Genomic DNA, 18712 nt, shown 5'->3' on the forward strand with positions numbered 1-18712 from the left:
AGAATATCAGATTCTAAAATGGGATCCTAATTCCGGTTCAATACCCCTTCACCCAATGACTGCGTGTGCAATGCCTCATTTTAAAATATTAAGATGGTGACAGATTTTCACTTGTATAATGTATCATTTTTTTTAAATTGTAGAATTTTATGAGCGGCAACATAATGAATCAGCACCACTGGATAGGGCTCAGTGACCTCTCTGTGGAAGGACAGTGGCACTGGGTCGATGGGACTGACAATGAAGCCACAGGAACGTAAGTTTGAAATGTTACTGCTATATGGTCACACTTTCTCCCACGCCGATCGAACGCCCTCTATTTCAAGGCTGGTATGGCAAAGAAATCCCAGATTCCCATCCTTGCTCCGAGTCGGATTCGCTATTCCTATTCGAGGTGGAGATATGGGTACGTATAATATATTTATGCTTGGGGTTACCTGACACCAGAGGGTGCCACTGTTAGATGTCACGCAGGTAATACAGGAAATTGGATCTTGTTCTTATCCGAAGTGGGAATGAGATCGAACGGGTACACAACCGAGGCAGTTTATAATAACAGGACTCTTGTGTTATTACATTGGCAACGAGGTAAACTAAGAACTTTCCTTTTTACAATGGACATTATTGGAATTCTGCACGAATTTGTGGAGGATTGGGTGGATTTTGTTGACCGCCTGGATCAATATTTTGTTGCCAACAAAATGGAGAGGGAGGCTGATGCAGTCCGTCGCAGGGCAATTCTCCTCACCGTCTGTGGTCAGAAGGTTTACGGCATCATGAAGAACCTTCTCTCGCCTTTACGTCCAACTGCCAAGTCTTACGAGGAATTGTGTGATTTGGTGCGTCACCATCTAAAGCCGAAGGAAGGGATCATCATCTCACGCTATCGCTTCCACACGCATGTCCGTGCTGAGGATCAGGACGTGTCAGGATTCATCGCCAACCTGCGACGTCTTGCTGAGCCATGTAAGTTCGGGAACACGCTGGAAGACAGGTTGAGAGATGTTTTCATGATCGGCATCAACCATGATGTGATTCTTTGAAATTTATTGGCTGAAGAGAAACTGGACTTGAAAAAGGCTATTGTGATTGCCCAGGCATGCATGACGACTGATGAGAACTTGAGGCAGATATCATCCAAACGTTGGAGCTCCACGGTAGGCTTGTCAGGTACTGTAAACAAGATTGTGTCATTTTCTAGCAAAGCTGCTCATGGCAGGGCCAAGTCAACTGTTTACGTGAAACCTGTAGCTACTCAGAGCCCGACAACTGGTATGAAGCTGAGTTCACAATGTTGGTGTTGTGGGGGCAATCATCGGCCTCATCAGTGTTGGTTTAAACAATACTCCTGTAATGGCTGTGCGAAAGTGGGACATCGCCAGAAAATGTGCCCACAACTGAGCAAGCGTACTGCTGCTGCTGTTCATCATATTATTGATACACAACTTGAGGAGGAAGTGTAAGTTTGTATTCATTCTCGTCAAAGAGCCAGCCAATAACTGTTAATGTGAAGCTGAATGGCGTGCCTGCATCAGTGGAGCTGGACATGGGTGAAATCAGTCAATCATGAGCCAAGTGACATTTGACAAGCTGTGGAACACTGAGGCTGTGAAGCCTAAGCTGAGTCTAGTCAAGGCCAGGGAACTATTACCTGTGATTGGCAATGTCAAGGTGTCGTATGATGGCGTGATCCAAGATCTACCATTATGGATTGTCCCAGGTAATGGTCCAACGCTGTTCGGTCGGAATTGGCTCAAGAACATCAAGCTGAACTGGAGTGATGTCAAAGCATTGTCCTCGATGGACGACACTTCTTGTGCTCAAGTGTTGAAGAAGTTTATTTTTTTGTTTGAGCCTGGCATTGGTAATTTTACTGGAGCCAAGGTGCAGATTTACCTGGATTCTTGATGCAAGGCCTGTCTATCACAAAGCTTAGTCTGTCCTTTATATGATGAGGGAGAAGATTGAGATTGAGCTTGACAGACTCCAACGTGAAGGGGTCATATCACCTGTCGAGTTCAATGAGTGGGCCAGCCCTTTTGTTCCTGTGTTGAAGAGTGATGGCACTGTCAGGATTTGCGGAGACTACGTGGTTACGATTAACCGATTCTCGAAACAGGTTCAGTACCCGTTACCGAAGGCTGATGACCTATTCGACATGCTAGCTGGTGGAAAGTCATTCACTCAGCTAGATCTGACATCGGCCTATCTGACACAGGAGCTCGTCGATAATTCGAAGAAACTGACCTGCATCAACACCCATAAAGGACTGTTTGTCTACAACAGGTGTCCTTTCGGAATTTGTTCGGCTGCAGCCATATTCCAGAGGAATATGGAGAGTCTACTGAAGTCCGTTCCTAGAACTGTCGTGTTCCAAGATGACATTCTGGTCATAGGTCATGACATCGCTGAACATCTGAACAATCTTGAGGAAGTTCTACATCGTCTGGATAAAGGGACTCAGGCTGAAACGTTCAAAGTGTGCCTTCATGGCACTTGAAGTTGAATTCCTTGGTAGGAAGATTTCTGCTGATGGAATCAGGCCTACTGATTCAAAAACCAAGGCCATCAAAAATGCACCCAAGCCTCAGAATGTGACAGATGCAGTCGTTCCTTGGGCTACTCAACTCCTTCAGTAATTTCTTACCCAGATTGAGCACTTTATTAGAGCCACTGCATTTGCTGCTCAGAAAAGGTAACAATTGGGTCTGGGGTATGTCTCAAGATGGAGCCTTTGAGAAAGCTAAGAGGCTACTCTGTTCAAACAAGTTGCTTGTTCATTATGATCCGTGTAAACGCCTTGTATTAACCTGAGATGCATCATCATATGGTGTTGGCTGTCTGTCAAGCCAATGAGTCGGGTAAGCTACAACCTGTTGCATATGCTTCGAGAAGTTTATCAAAAGCTGAAAGAGCTTACAGCATGGTAGTCAAAGAAGCTTTGGCCTGTGTGTATGGTGTAACAAAGATGTATCAGTACCGTTTTGAACTCGAAACGGATCACAAGCCTTTCATTTTGTTGTTTTCTGAAAACAAAGGTATCAATACCAATGCATTGTCCTGTAGTCAGAGGTGGGCGTTGACATTGTCTGGCTATAATTACATTATTCGTCATAGACCCGGTACTGAGAATTGTGCCGATGCACTGTGTCGTTTGCGTTTGCCTACACCTGATGTGAAAATGCCTCAACCTGCAGATCTAATGTGGGTAATGGATGCTTTTGAGTGATGAAACTTCTGTCACTGCTCAACAAGTTAGGATCTGGACCAGCCATGACCCTATTTTGTTGGTTGTGAAATGTTGTGTCCTCAGCAGTGATTGGTCTGAAATACCTATGGAGATGTGTGAAGAAACCAAACCTTACACCCGTCGCAAGGATGAGCTGTCATTCAGTCAGATTGTTTACTGTGGGGTAATCATATCATCATGCCTAATAAAGATAGAGAAATATTTGTACGTAAGCTACATAGCACTCATCCTGTATGACGAAAGCCATTGCTAGGTCTCCTGTATGGTGGCCTGGAATTGACTCTGATCTGGAATCATGTGTGCATCAGTGTAATACTTGCATGCAGCTACGGAAAGTACCAGCGGAATCTCCGTTGAATCTTTGGTCGTGGCCATCTAAACCATGGATCTACATCGATTTTGCGGGTCCATTGCTTGGAAAGATGTTTTTTGTTGTGGTGGATGCATATTCAAAGTGAATGGAGTGTATTATTATGTCATCCAGCACATCGACAGCCACTATTGAGAGCCTACATGTCATGTTTGCTACTCATGGTTTACCTGGCATTGTTGTGAGCACAACGGATCTTGTTTCACAAGTCTTGAGTTTCAGGAGTTCAAACCTGCTTCTAATGGTCAAGCAGAGCGTGCTGTTCAAACTATCAAACAAAGTATGAAACGTGTAACTCAGGGTTCACTTCAAACTCGTTTGTCATGAACTTAAGGAAAGGTAACTTTGATGGTATGAGACGTGAATTGGCTAGAATAGACTGGCGAGTGGTACTTAAAGGGTTGACGATGGATAGGCAATGGCAAATATTTAAAGATCACATGGGTGAACTTCAACAATTGTACATCCCTATCTGGAGTAAAAATAAAATGGGAAAGGTGGCTCAACCGTGGCTAACAAGGGAAATTAAGAATAGTGTTAAATCTAAGGAAAAGGCATATAAATTGGCCAAAAAAAGCAGCAAACCTGAGGATAGGGAGAATTTTGTAATACAGCAGAGGAGGACAAAGGGTTTAATTAGGAGGGGGAAAATAGAGTATGAGAGAAAGCTTGCTGGGAACATAAAAACTGACTGCAAAAGCTTCTACAGATATGTGAAAAGAAAAAGATTAGTGAAAACAAACATAGGTCCCTTGCAGTCAGATTCAGATGAATTTATAATGGGGAACAAAGAAATGGCGGACCAGTTAAACAAGTACTTTGGTTCTGCCTTCACGAAGGAAGACACAAATAACCTTCCGGAAATACTAGGGGACCGAGGGTCTAGTGAGAAGGAGGAACTGAAGGAAATCCTTATTAGGCGGCAAATGGTGTTAGGGAAATTGATGGGATTGAAGGCCGATAAATCCCTGGGGCCTGATAGTCTGCATCCCAGAGTACTTAAGGAAGTAGTCGTAGAAATAGTGGATGTATTGGTGAACATTTTCCAACAGTCTATCAATTCTGGATCGGTCCCTATGGACTGGAGGATAGCTAATGTAACACCACTTTGTAAGAAAGGAGGGAGAGAGAAAACGAGCAATTATAGACTGGTTAGCCTGACATCAGTAGTGGGGAAAATGTTGGAATCAATTATTAAAGATGAAATAGCAGCACATTTGGAAAGCAGTGACGGGATTGGCCCAAGTCAGCATGGATTTATGAAAGGGAAATCCTACTTGACAAATCTTCTTGAATTTTTTGAGGATGTAACTGGTAGGGTGGACAAGGGAGACCCAGTGGATGTGGTATACTTGGACTTTCAAAAGGCTTTTGACAAGGTCCCACACAAGAGATTGGTGTGCAAAATTAAAGCACATGGTATTGGGGGTAATGTACTGACGTGGATAGAGAACTGGTTGGCAGACAGGAAGCAGAGAGTCGGGATAAACGGGTCATTTTCAGAATGGCAGGCAGTGACTAGTGGGGTGCCGCAGGGCTCAGTGCTGGGACCCCAGCTCTTTACAATATACATTAATGATTTGGATGAGGGAATTGAGTGTAATATCTCCAAGTTTGCAGATGACACTAAGCTGGGTGGCAGTGTGAGCTGTGAGGAGGATGCTAACAGGCTGCAGGGTGACTTGCACAGGTTAGGTGAGTGGGCAAACGAGTGGCAGATGCAGTAGAATGTGGATACATGTGTTTTGGGGGCAAAAACACAAAGGCAGAATATTATCGGAATGGCGGCAGATTAGGAAAAGGGGAGGTGCAGCGAGACCTGGGTGTCATGGTTCATCAGTCTTTGAAAGTTGGTATACAGGTTCAGTAGGCGGTGAAGAAGGCAAATGGTATGCTGGCCTTCATACCTAGGGGATTTGAGTGTAGGAGCAGGGAGGTCTTACTGCAGTTGTACAGGGCCTTAGTGAGGCCTCACCTGGAATATTGTGTTCAGTTTTGGTCTCCTAATCTGAGGAAGGACGTTCTTGCTATTGAGGGAGTGCAGCAAAGGTTCACTAGACTGGTTCCAGGGATGGCAGGACTGACATATGAGGAGAAATTGGATCGACTGGGCCTGTGTTCACTGGAGTTGAGAAGGATGAGAGGGGATCTCATAGAAACATAAAATTCTGACGGGACTGGATAGGTTAGATGCAGGAAGAATGTTCCCGATGTTAGGGAAGTCCAGAACCAGGGCACATAGTCTAAGGATAAGGGGTAGGCCATTTAAGACTGAGATGAGGAGAAACTTCTTCACTCAGAGAGTTGTTAACCTATGGAATTCCCTACTGCAGAGAGTTGTTGATGCCAGTTCATTGGATATATTCAAGGGGGAGTTAGATAAGGCCCTTACGGCTAAAGGGATCAAGGGGTATGGAGAGAAAGCAGGAAAGGGGTACTGAGGTGAATGATCAGCCATGATCTTATTGCATGGTAGTGTTAATTCCTGGATTCTTTTACCTCAATCTGGTTCAGTAAAATTACTGAGTCGAATACCTCTTGTGCTTTGAACAAAGCAATCTTTATTACCGGCCAGTAAGACCTATCAGACAGAAGATATACTCTCTGGATAGAGCGTACACACTCCCTACGGATAGGTGAAGTTACATCGTAAAGCGTTAACAGTTATACAGTTTTGAAATCAGATAACAAAATACAAATGGATTGACAGTCTAACTCAGCCACTCATTAGTCAATCTATATGAGATGTTCTTCTTGAAAGCTCAAGTATTGCCTCCAAATGTTTCAATCTAATGGTGTGACTATTTACTGAGACCTTGCAATTCTGCAGATGTATTTCATGTTACAATTATATATTATTGTCAGGATTAGTGACTTGAAACCTTGAGACAGACTGTTAGTTATGCTGATGTTGCACTATTTGCAATCTGACATTCTCCCAGCTATTCTTCCATGGCTTATATATTTTCATATATCCCGTTTACTTTACTGTCCTTAATTCCATATATTCCGTTCAGATATCCACAGTAGTGCAGGCTCGAAGGGCTGAATGACCTACTCCTGCACCTATTTTCGATGTTTCTATGTCATGTATATTGCTCAGTTATAGGACAAGACCTCATGCTGTTACTGGTGTTTCCCTTGCTGAACTACTGATGAAGAGAAATCTCAAGACCAAGCTTTCACTTGTTCATCCTGATTTGAATGATCGTGTTGAAAACAGACATCAAAATTGTATCGTGATCGTATTGCTGCATCACGAGATATCTCTGTCAATGATCCAGTGTTTGTACTGAATTATGGTCGAGCTCCAAAATGAATCGCTGGTAACAGAGTGTCCATTGTCGTGCTCAAGGATGGCCAAACATGCAGAAAACATGTTGATCAGGTAAAACTGTGGCACACAGATCACCTGGAACCGTTTGAGGAAGATCCAGTCAGTGACCCACCAACTATCGTTCATTCATCAGTGGCCTCTGTTTTTTTTTTTTATTTTTCGTTGCCAATCTTTCCAATTCTTTGTCAAATCACAAACGTCAGAGGTCACCTTGCACACATCAAGGATCACTCTGCGCCAATGCTCTTAGCCAAAAGGCCGAGAGCCACTGCACCGTTCCTGGAAGTACTGCAATACCAGGTTCGTGCCATGGAGGTGGATGGGTCAGGCCCCCCACACACCTCTGTGGAGATGGATGGGTCAAGCCACCCCACCCACCTCCTGAACCTGGACCTTCAGTCTCTGATGTTGTTATTACCACTCCCACCAGAACTGTTACTCAACCTCCAGTCACAACTGATTTAGAACGTTCACCTAGAACTAATGTTGAACTGAGACGATCAACTCGAGTGGAATGCCCCAGATCATCTTGTATTGTAATGACTGATACTAAGGTCTTGAAAGGGGGATGTTGTAATATATTTATGCTTGGGGTCACCTGACACCAGAGGGCGCTACTTTCGGATGTCATACAGGCAATACAGGAAGTTGGATCTTGTTCTTATCCGAAGTGGGAATGAAAGAGATCAGGTACACACCTGAGGCAGTTTATAATAACAGGACTTGTATGTTATTACAGTACGATTCACCGCTGTGACCCTGGGCTTGGTGGGAGCAAATAAAACCCACCCGCATTCCTGCTCCGAATCACTTAACTGAAATGTGTGTGCACGCGTGGACAGCTGGCTTGGCTGTATAGCCTCCACTTTGTTTAGTTCACACATGGTCACTTGAGTGTGGCAATGGTGCCCATGGAACATGCCTGGGTATGAGTCAGTTCCTGCAGAAGCATTGACAGAGACAGAGGGGAATAAAGCAACTAAGATGGGAATAGTGCCACTGAGTACCAAGAGAGGGTTCGGCCCATTGCGTCTATGCTGGCTCTTTGAAAGAGTTATTCAATTAGTCTCACTCTGATGCTCTTTATCCATAGCCCTGCAAAATTCCCCAGTCATGTACTTATCCACTGTGAATCTGGGAATGTTTTCCTTATTTCACAGAAAATGGAGAGGCAGATAATTGTCAGATAAATTCCTTCTGTTAAAGCACAATGCAATGCAGTTTGAATATAATTAAAACTTTGTCATGAATCTTACATGGTCACTGTTGGTACTATATCAAGGGGCACAGCAGTGGGAGACTCGTAGGTTACCTGTACAGGTGTGCCTGGCCTAGTATAAAGGGCAGGCCACCAGGTGTGATCCCCACTCTGGAGTTAACTAATAAAGGACTAAAGTCACTACAGTTCAAGTACAACACAGTGCCTCGTGGAATCATTGTTAGAGTATCTAAGGGCATAACAAATAGCGACGAGAATACAAACTTTCTCTCGGAAATGGCTACCCTTGGTACGTTGCAGCAGTTCGCCGATGGTGATAATTGGGACGCCTTTGTGGAGAGGCTAGAACACTTTTTCACAGCAAAGGACCTGGCAGGAGATGACCCGGCCGCACTGGCTGATAAGCGCCGTGCTATCCCGCTAACCAGTTGTGGGCCCAACGTCTATGGCCTCGTCAGGAACTTGCTGGCACCAGCGAAGACAACGACCAAGTCGTACAAGGAGCTCGTAACCCTGATTCAGAGAAACCCAAGCCCAAGGAGAGCATCCTCACAGCCAGACACCGGTTCTATACCCACCGATGGCCCAAAGGCCAGGAAGTCGCAAAATACACCGCAGACCTCAGGCACCATGTGAGTTCAGCACCCACCTCAACGAGCACTGCGGGACATTTTTGTCATTGGAATTGGCCATGAGGGCCTTCTTCGCAAGCTACTGTTGGCGGATACCACAGTCACACTGCAGAAGTGTCAGCCAGTCATTCATGACCTCGACCTGCGGCTCGAGGTAGATGTCTCACCCTCAGGACTCAAACCCGGCAGGGACTGTGCACTGAGTGGCGCTGTTGAGGAGCTGGACTGTAGAGCGTGAATCCTCTCAGGGAGGACAGAACAGACCCCCGAGTCCCTTAACTCAGAGTGCGCCGAGGGGGGCTAATCGAGTAGCCTCATTCTGGTGATGCAGAGGGAATCACAGGGCTCACCAGAGTCGTTTTAAAGACTATGTTTGCAAAGGCTGAGGCACCAAACGGAGAAGCGGATTGCGGTAAAGCAAGCAAGGCACTCTTAAAGGAGGCCTGCAATCCACTACAATTGAAGGGATAGTTCCACACAATTAAGCAATGTACCAAGAATTGTAAGTTGGAGACTAAAGGTGTAACGGATTATGTAAAGTGTATAACTGACCATGTAAAATGTGTAACTGGTAATCGGAATTGTAGACATGCAACCAGCGAGGAAAAGTCACGCAATATGTACAATGTGTAACTGATGATTTGAACTGTGCATATGCAACCAGCGACGAAAGTCGTGCGATCGTGATCGGACCCCGAGAGTGTCCATCATCAGTAAGGAAAAGCTGTGCGATGCAGGATTCCCTCTGCACGCAGCCAATGCAGCGGGCAGACACCCATCGGGTGCACACAGGTCCAGCAAGCTACCCAATGCTGTAGCCTGCGTCACGGGGACCAGAGTCATGCACCACGAAGTGTGGTCACAAGCAGCCAACAAACACGAGCTGTGAAGCAAGCGACCTCAGCAAGGCAAAGGCACCGGTAGTGATACCATGCCCTGGGTCGGCTCAATCTCTCAGGCAACCGATGGCACCAACTGCCACGAGCCTGAAGGAGCAGACTGCACTAAGGCCATACCCCGAGATGTAGGGTCACCTGCCACTGTTTCCCCAGAGGAACCAAGCACCGGCCAGGATCTCAAACCAAGCGACGCTCAGGCCAGCGAGTCAGCAGTTCCCTGTGCACTGCTAGATGACAGTTCCTCAGGGAGCAGCTGGGACCCAGGGCGTAAAGAAAGGACGGGGTGGGGTCACAGACATCTGTGATAATGCCTGCCGCTAGGGACCACGCAACAGCCCCGAGAGCAGGCTACACGAGCCAACCGGCTTCCCACTGCCAGCACCGGGCACTGAACCACCACCAGACTGCAGGGGACATCACCCAGCAGCTCCGGAACTAACTTGTCCTTACCCATCGACAAGGCACCTAACGCTCTTGTCGCACCAGGGAACCACACACACAAAAAAATGCAAAACCCACTTACCTGAACTTGTCTGTACATGAATTCCAGGAGTCCCCACCACACCAATGTGGGAGCAGGGGGGAGAATGGAGTGGTCAGGAACACACACAAACAGCAACCGCCAGCACGCTACTGCACCAACTACCCACCCAAGGTTGAGTCGGCCCGCCAGAGGTCTACCAGACAGCACCCATATAGAGCTAAGCTCAGGGCATAGTTAATGCAGAGGCGATTTGCACTGAAGGTTCAGGGGGCAGTGATGTCATGTAGTGCCACCAGAGAACACAGCAGTGGGAGACTCGTAGGTTACTTGTACAGGTGTGCCTGGCCTAGTATAAAAGACAGTCCACCAGGTGTGATCCGCCGGGGAGGGCGGGGTAAAGCTCGGTGTGTGTGTTACAAGGGACATCGTTGGAGTGGATGAAATCCAGAAGTCACGACACTATCACTATTCACTTCATACCCAATAAACCTGTTAACAATCCACACACAATTCCCCATCTATGGTGGGGAGACGGGGTGGGGGTAAGGTTGCTTGCCCTGGGGTAAGGGACATCGGCTGAAACTTGGGAGGCTTTTGCTGGGTTGTTCGAGATCTGTCCTCGATGGCTTCAGAAGTCAGAATGGATCAAATTACAATTTGCAATGTCAGTCAGAACTTGAACTGGACGATTCCACTTATACATTCCAGAGAAACTTCAAGGTGTGGCTTATCCTCCAAGGGGACCAATCAGCAATAGGTCATGTGATAATGGAGAGCCAATTAGAGACACGGCGGCCATTATATTAGTACAAATATTTGTGTCCACTAGTTATATACAGCACACTCTCAGCATACAAGTGATTAATGCTCTCTCTGTCTCGCAGGAGCCTGGGGTCCCCAGTGTTAACAACCTTCTCTTAGGCAGTTTCGCAGAGTCGAGGTTAACAACTAACCCCCATTCTGCAGAGGAACAACAGCACAGTGTTTACATCTCACAATCTTGACTTTCATTTCCCATCTGCAGCCAGAAAAAGTGCAGCAGGTGCATGAGGAAAATCTATCACCTTAGACTGCATTCCACGCCATCGGAGGCATTCGCCCCTCGATTATTTACAGCACACTCCAGCCCATGCAGTCGGGTCGGCCGTCAATACTAGGGTTGCCAACTCTAATTGGTCGCATTCATGGAGCTTTCATCACATGACCCTCTCCCTCCAAATGTCCCACCTCCCATTGGTTACCCAACATTTCCTTCCTCGTGGTGTCCAGCCCCAACTGGAAAGTGAACACGCTCTTCATTACCCAAATGGATGATCCTTGACTGTAAGTCAAACAGCCTTTTCTTTCCCATCAACAATTTTTATAAAAGCATTGAAATAACTTTTTTTAATGCCACTGTGATTTTTCTCCAGGGTTGCTCTCAGCAATGCCCAGGAAATTAATCTTCAATTCCTGGAGACTCCAGGACAATTCTGGAGGGTTGGCAACCCTAATCAGTGCTGTAATGTAAGTGGGCATTACAAACCTTTTCCAGTGTCCCTGATCCCATCCTGCAGGAAATCACCGGAGGCAGCAGTTGGAATAAAAAGAGTAGTGGCCACAGGTGGTGTCAAGGGCAGAAAGAAAGAACTTGCATTTCTAGAGCGCCTTTCACCAGCTCAGGATGTCCCAAAGCACTTTACATCTGATGAAGTACATGTGAAGTGTAGTTTCTGTTGTAATGTTGGAAATGTTCCAGCTAATTTGTGCACAATGTGGTCCCAGAAACAGCAAAGAGATAAATGATTAGATAATCGCTTTTAGTGACACTGGTTGAGGGATAAATATTGGCCAGTACACCGGGGAGAACTTCTCTTCAAATAATGCTGTGGGAAATGTTATGTTCACCTGAGAGGGAGACAGGGTCTCGGTTTAACCTCTCCTCCAAAAGATGGTGCCTGGCATAGTGCAGTATTCTCTCAGTACTGCCCTGGACTGTTAGCCTAGATTTTGTGCTCAGGTGTCTGGAATGGGACTTGAACCCACAACCTTGACTCAGAGATGAGAGAGCTACCCACTAAACAAAGCTGACATATTTGTCCAACTCTGACCTTTTGGAATCCCCCATGACCTTTTACGTGGATTCCTGGCCCATCGGAAAGCATGTCTGAGAAACCTCTACCCTGCCTGGGCTCACCATCACAGTGTCGTTCTAACATTGTATTCCTTGATGCTGCTGAAGCGATTATAGAATTGAGGCAAGTCTTCTATCTCCCTGGTTAATTCTCCTGCCATTCTCTGCATTGCAGGTTCTGGGCACCGGGAGAGCCCAATAATGATGGTAAAAATGAACATTGCGCACAGACATTGAACAACGGGCAGTGGAACGATGAGCCTTGCTCGTTCACCTATAAATGGATATGTGAACGACCCTCGTTTTCATATTTTCTTAATTAACCAGAATTAACAAGTGCTGACACTGGCTCTGCTGAAGCTGCTGCAGGAAATGGTAATAACAATCTAAGCTGAAACTGGGAAAAGATGGGGAATAGGGAGCAGAGATGTTTGTGGAGGGGGAAGAGGAGGGGATTTGTGTGGAGGGGGACGAGGAGGGGATTTGTGGGGAAGGAGATGGGGTGACGGAGAAGGCCAGTTGAAGGGGTTATTTGTAGGAAGGGGTGGGAGAAAGGGAGGGGGTGGGGAAAGGGAAGGGCTAAGGGAGGGTCAGCCCCATCGTCGCCACCCACCCTCACCTGCTCCCCGCCCCTCCTCCTCCCCATCCTTGTGCCCCTCACCACCATCCTCGTTTCCCTCTTCCCCTCCCATCGTCACCATTACCCCTCCTCTTCCCCCCCTACTTTTCATCCACTCCTCCTCCTCATCGCTCCTCATTCCCCTTCCTCCTCCCCCTCAACCCCTTCTCCAACTCCTGCCCCTTCCCGTCCACAGGATTAATGTGAACGAAGGGTGATGTGTGTTGAAGAACGTGTTGAGGAGAATGAGGTGTTGATGTGGGTTGGACTGGGGGCCTTTCACCCCTGTGGGGGGTGGATGTGTGGGGTGCTTGGGTTCAAGCCCCCCTCTCGAGGGATGGAGGTCCCCACTGACTGTGTGAAATGAGTTGGGTCAGTCTCAGCCCAGTTGTTATTGGCAATGGGACAAAACTGGCAGCCTCGCTCAGAGAGGCAACGGGAGGGCTGTTGTGGGAGATGGGGAAATAACACAATGGGAGAGGGGAATTGTCTGAGACTGGGTGGAGCGGAGGGAGTGTTTGATGAGATCCTGCAATGGGAAGGGTTTCCGTTAACATCCCTCACATTGATGAACAATAGTTTTTATTTTTAAAAGTGTTTGGAATATCTCCTTTTGCTTTATGAGCCGATACAAGCGAATCATTTCCCTTTGCTTCGTAAGTGCTGTGTGCTTCTGAATTTTGCTTGCTTCACGCAGCTCCTCGTGGGGGTGCCCACAGCTTCTGCCCCGTCGCAATGTTTAAATGATCCCGAGCAGGGCTGGGTTTGGGGCCGAGAGGAAAGAAAGAACTTGCATTTCTCTGGCGCCTTTCACAACCCCAGGACGTCCCAAAGCGTGAATTGTCAGCACTGGTATAATGTTGGAAACACGGCACAGCAAGCTCCCATAGCAAGCTGTAAAGCACTTTGGGACGTCCTGAGTTTGTGAAAGGCGCCACAGAAATGTAAGTCTCTCTGTTTGTGACTTTAATGTTGTGCCTTGTATTAACTGAATGTGTTGCTGCCAGTGTGGATGTGGAAACGAGCCAATCTGTATCTTACATACATTAGTGTGCGACGTACTGTAAATGAAACAGAAGCGAATAATGCAACTAATGTGTGAATGTACAGGCACACGGGCAGAGCAGGCCCAAGAATGTGTAATGCTGCCCTGTGCCACAATCCGAGATGAACTTCTCTCTATTCTTTTCTTAATAAATATTTCTCTCATATACTGCGAAGGGATCTTTCATTTCATCAAAACTTGGTAACGCGGGGGAAGGCAGGGTCATCGTGGGTACAGGATGTTTTTTGGCCAATGTTTTTAATTCCTCCCAAGAGTCTCGGCTGTAATGCCCCCCATGGTTAAACAGCCAGTGGTCACTCATTGCCGAGGTCACATGTGAATGATCGCCCCAGGCAAAGTGCTGGAGAACAGCCCAGTGCCTGTGGAGCCAGCCATATACCCCAGTGTGAGGCACAGCACAGGTTGGGGGGAGTAGGAGAAGGGGGCAAATCAGCTGATCTCACCAGAAAATCCAATGGGCAGTGACAGAATATAAAAGTGTTTATTGTAGGCCTCCTTTTGAAAGCTCGGTGATATTAAACCTCAATTATACAGGGATGGGAGCCATCAGTAACCACACTCTGTTACAGCCATCACCAGCACACCTCAGCTGGAGACAGGGCGGGCCAGAGACACACAGGCACGGTTTGCACTCCCATCCACAGCCCAGCGTCACCCTGCTGGGACCGACATATATCGGGCAAGAGCTGGCTCAAACATGAGGGCACTTGCTGTTGAATAGCCTGCTGCCGTTCACTGCCTAGGCTCACGTTCAAGAAAGACATCAAGGAATGCAGGAGACGAGGTGTGGGGCGGTGGGAAAGAGAAACTGCGGGGGTGGGGGGGGAGAGAGAGAGACTGCGGGGGAGGGAGTGGGAAAGAGAGAGCGACTGCGGGGGGGAGGGGGAGAGGGAGACTGCGGTGGGGGGGGAAGAGAGAGACTGCGGTGGGGGGAGAGAGACTGGGGATGGGGGAAGAGAGACTGGGGAGGGGGGAAGAGAGACTGGGGAGGGGCGAAGAGAGACTAGAGTGGGGGGGGAAAGAGAGACTGGGGGGGGGAAGAGAGACTGTGAGGGAGAAGAGAGATTGGGGGGGGGAAGAGATACTGGGGGGGAAGAGATACTGGGGGGGGAAGAGATACTGGGGGGGAAAGAGATACTGGGGGGGAAGAGATACTGGGGGAGGAAGAGATACTGGGGGGGAAAGAGATACTGGGGGGGAAAGAGATACTGGGGGGAAAGAGATACTGGGGGGGAAAGAGATACTGGGGGGAAAGAGATACTGGGGGGGAAGAGATACTGGGGGGGAAGAGATACTGGGGGGGAAAGAGATACTGGGGGAAAGAGATACTGGGGGGGGAAGAGATACTGGGGGGGAAGAGATACTGGGGGGGAAGAGATACTGGGGGGAAAGAGATACTGGGGGAAAGAGATACTGGGGGGAAAGAGATACTGGGGGGAAAGAGATACTGGGGGGGAAGAGATACTGGGGGGGAAAGAGATACTGGGGAAAGAGATACTGGGGGGGAAGAGATACTGGGGGGGAAAGAGATACTGGGGAAAGAGATACTGGGGGGAAAGAGATACTGGGGGGAAAGAGATACTGGGGGGGAAGAGATACTGGGGGGGAAAGAGATACTGGGGGGGAAAGAGATACTGGGGGAAAGAGATACTGGGGGGAAGAGATACTGGGGGAAAGAGATACTGGGGGGAAAGAGATACTGGGGGGAAGAGATACTGGGGGGAAAGAGATACTGGGGGGAAAGAGATACTGGGGGAAAGAGATACTGGGGGAAAGAGATACTGGGGGAAAGAGATACTGGGGGGAAAGAGATACTGGGGGGGAAAGAGATACTGGGGAAAGAGATACTGGGGGGGAAAGAGATACTGGGGGGAAAGAGATACTGGGGGGAAAGAGATACTGGGGGGAAAGAGATACTGGGGGAAAGAGATACTGGGGGGAAAGAGATACTGGGGGGAAAGAGATACTGGGGGGAAAGAGATACTGGGGGAAAGAGATACTGGGGGGAAAGAGATACTGGGGGGAAAGAGATACTGGGGGGGAAGAGATACTGGGGGGGAAAGAGATACTGGGGGGGAAGAGATACTGGGGGAAAGAGATACTGGGGGGAAAGAGATACTGGGGGGGAAGAGATACTGGGGGGGAAAGAGATACTGGGGGGGAAGAGATACTGGGGGGGAAAGAGATACTGGGGGAAAGAGATACTGGGGGGAAAGAGATACTGGGGGGGGAAAGAGATACTGGGGGGAAAGAGATACTGGGGGGGAAAGAGATACTGGGGGGGGAAGAGATACTGGGGGGGGAAGAGGGACTGTGAGGGGAGGAAGAGAGACTGTGGGGGGAGGCAGAGAGACTTTGGGGGAAGGCAGAGAGACTGTGGGGAACAGAGATGGGGTGGGAGGGAACCAAAGAACTAGGGGGGTTGGGGGTGACAGAGAGACGGGGGGGGGGGAAAGAGAGACAGGGGGGGAAGAGAGACTGGGGGTCAGGGGGGGAGTGGTGGGGGTGAGGGAAGAATGGTGGTGGGGGGGGGAGTGGAGAGTGGTGGTGTGGGGGAGGGGAGAGTGATGGGGGAGGGGAGATTGGTGGGGGAGGGGAGAGTGGTGGGGGAGGGGAGAGTGGTGGGGGAGAAGAGACTGGTGGGGGGTGGGGGGAGAGAGAGAGCCGGGTGGGGGGGGGGTTGAACAGATGGGATGAGGGGGAAAGCTCGGTGTGTGTGTTGCAAGGGACATCGTTGGAGTGGATAAAATCCAGAAGTCACGACACTGTCACTATTCACTTCATACCCAATAAACCTGTTAACAATCCACACACAATTCCCCATCTATGGTGGGGAGAGGGGGTGGGGGTAAGGTTGCTTGCATTGGGGTAAGGGACATCGGCTGGAACTTGGGAGGCCTTTGCTGGGTTTTTCGAAATCTGTCCTCAATGGCTTCAGAAGTCAGAATGGATCAAATTACAATTTGCAATGTCAGTCAGAACTTGGGCTGGGTGGTTCCATTTACACATTCCAGAGAAACTTCAAGGTGTGGCTTATCCTCCAAGGGGACCAATCAGCAATGCGTCATGTGATAATGGAGAGCCAATCAGAGACACGGCGGCCACTTTATTAGTACAAATATTTGTGTCCATCAGTTATATACAGCACACTCTCAGCATACGAGTGATTAATGCTCTCTCTGTCTCGCAGGAGCCTGGGGTACCCAGTGTTAACAACCTTCTCTTAGGCAGTTCCGCGGAGTCGAGGTTAACAACTAACCCCCACTCTGCAGAGGAACAGCAGCAGTGTTTACATCTCACAATCTTAACTTGCGTTTCCCATCTGCAGCCAGAAAAAGTGCGATAGGTGCATGAGGATGGGGAAAATCTCTCACCTTAGTTCCACGTTCCACGCCATCGGAGGCATCCACCCCTCGATTATTTACAGCACACTCCAGCCCATGCAGTGGGACGGCTGTCAATACTCGGGTTGCCAACTCTAATTGGTCACATTCATGGAGCTTTCATCACATGACCCTCTCCCTCCAAATGCCCCGCCTCCGCACTCTCCCCATTGGTCACCCAGCATGTCCTTCCCCGTGGTGTCCGGCCCCACCAGGCCCAACTGGAACGTGAACACACTCTTCGTTACCCGATGGGATGATTCTTGACTGTCAGTCAAATAGCCTTTTCTTTCCCATCACCAACATTTTTATAAAAGCATTGAAATCATTTTTCTTTAATGCCAGGGTTGCTCTCAGCAGTGCCCAGGAGATTAATCTTTAATTCCTGGAGACTCAGGCTTGGCAACCCTAATCGGTGCTGTCGTGTAAGTGGGCATTACAAACCTTTTCCAGTGCCGCTGATCCCATCCCGCAGGAAATCACCGGAGGCAGCAGTTGGAATATAAATAGTGGCCACAGGTGGTGTCTGGGAAGAGAAAGAACTTGCATTTCTGCAGTAAAATTGGCTTTTCCCCAATTGAAAACAGTCTGAGCGAGATAGAAGAGAAAATATGTGGCAAATTTCTGAAAAGTCCAAAAACTATAGGGCAGCAATAGTAGGGGATTTTAACTACCCCAATATTAACTGGGATAAAATCAGTGTGAAGTGTATAGAGGACGCAGAATTCCTAAAAATGCATTCAGGAGAACCTTTTAGCCAGTACTTAGCAAGCCCAACAAGGGAGGGGGCGATTCTGGTCTTAGTCTTCAGGAATGAAGCTGGGCAGGTGGAAGTGGTATCAGTGGGAGATCATTTTGGTGCTGGTGATCATAACTCAGTTAGATTTAGGGTAGTTATGGAAAAGGACAAAGATAGACCAGAAATAAAAGTTTCAAATTGGGAAAAATAAATTTTACTAAACTGAGATGTGATTTAGCCAAAGTAGACTGAAAAAAGTGTCAGAGCAGTGGGAGGCATTCAATAAGAACATAAGAACATAAGAATTAGGAACAGGAGTAGGCCATCTAGCCCCTCGAGCCTGCTCCGCCATTCAAAAAGATAATGGCTGATCCAGCCGTGGACTCAGCTCCACTTACCCGCCCGCTCCCCATAACCCTTAATTCCCTTATTGGTTAAAAATCTATCTATCTGTGATTTGAATACATTCAATGAGCTAGCCTCAACTGCTTCCTTGGGTAGAGAATTCCACATATTCACAACCCTATGGGAGAAGAAATTCCTTCTCAACTCGGTTTTAAATTGACTCCCCTGTATTTTGAGGCTGTGTCCCCTCGTTCTA

At 48.0% G+C, this 18712-nt stretch overlaps 1 protein-coding gene across 1 annotated transcript in view; it reads left to right on the forward strand.

The window, feature by feature from the left end:
* The window catches only part of LOC139244057 (hepatic lectin-like), a 54513-nt gene extending 41886 nt beyond the window's left edge, over nt 1-12627 (forward strand). The window contains exons 6-7 of the mRNA XM_070870959.1: nt 144-256; nt 12480-12627. Coding sequence (XP_070727060.1) covers nt 144-256; nt 12480-12627 — 261 coding nt within the window. The remainder of the gene's footprint in view (nt 1-143; nt 257-12479) is intronic.
* Nucleotides 12628-18712: the final 6085 nt, after the last annotated feature.

The sequence above is a fragment of the Pristiophorus japonicus genome, unplaced genomic scaffold (assembly GCF_044704955.1).
Source record: "Pristiophorus japonicus isolate sPriJap1 unplaced genomic scaffold, sPriJap1.hap1 HAP1_SCAFFOLD_201, whole genome shotgun sequence".
In the NCBI taxonomy this organism is placed as follows: Eukaryota; Metazoa; Chordata; class Chondrichthyes; family Pristiophoridae; genus Pristiophorus; species Pristiophorus japonicus.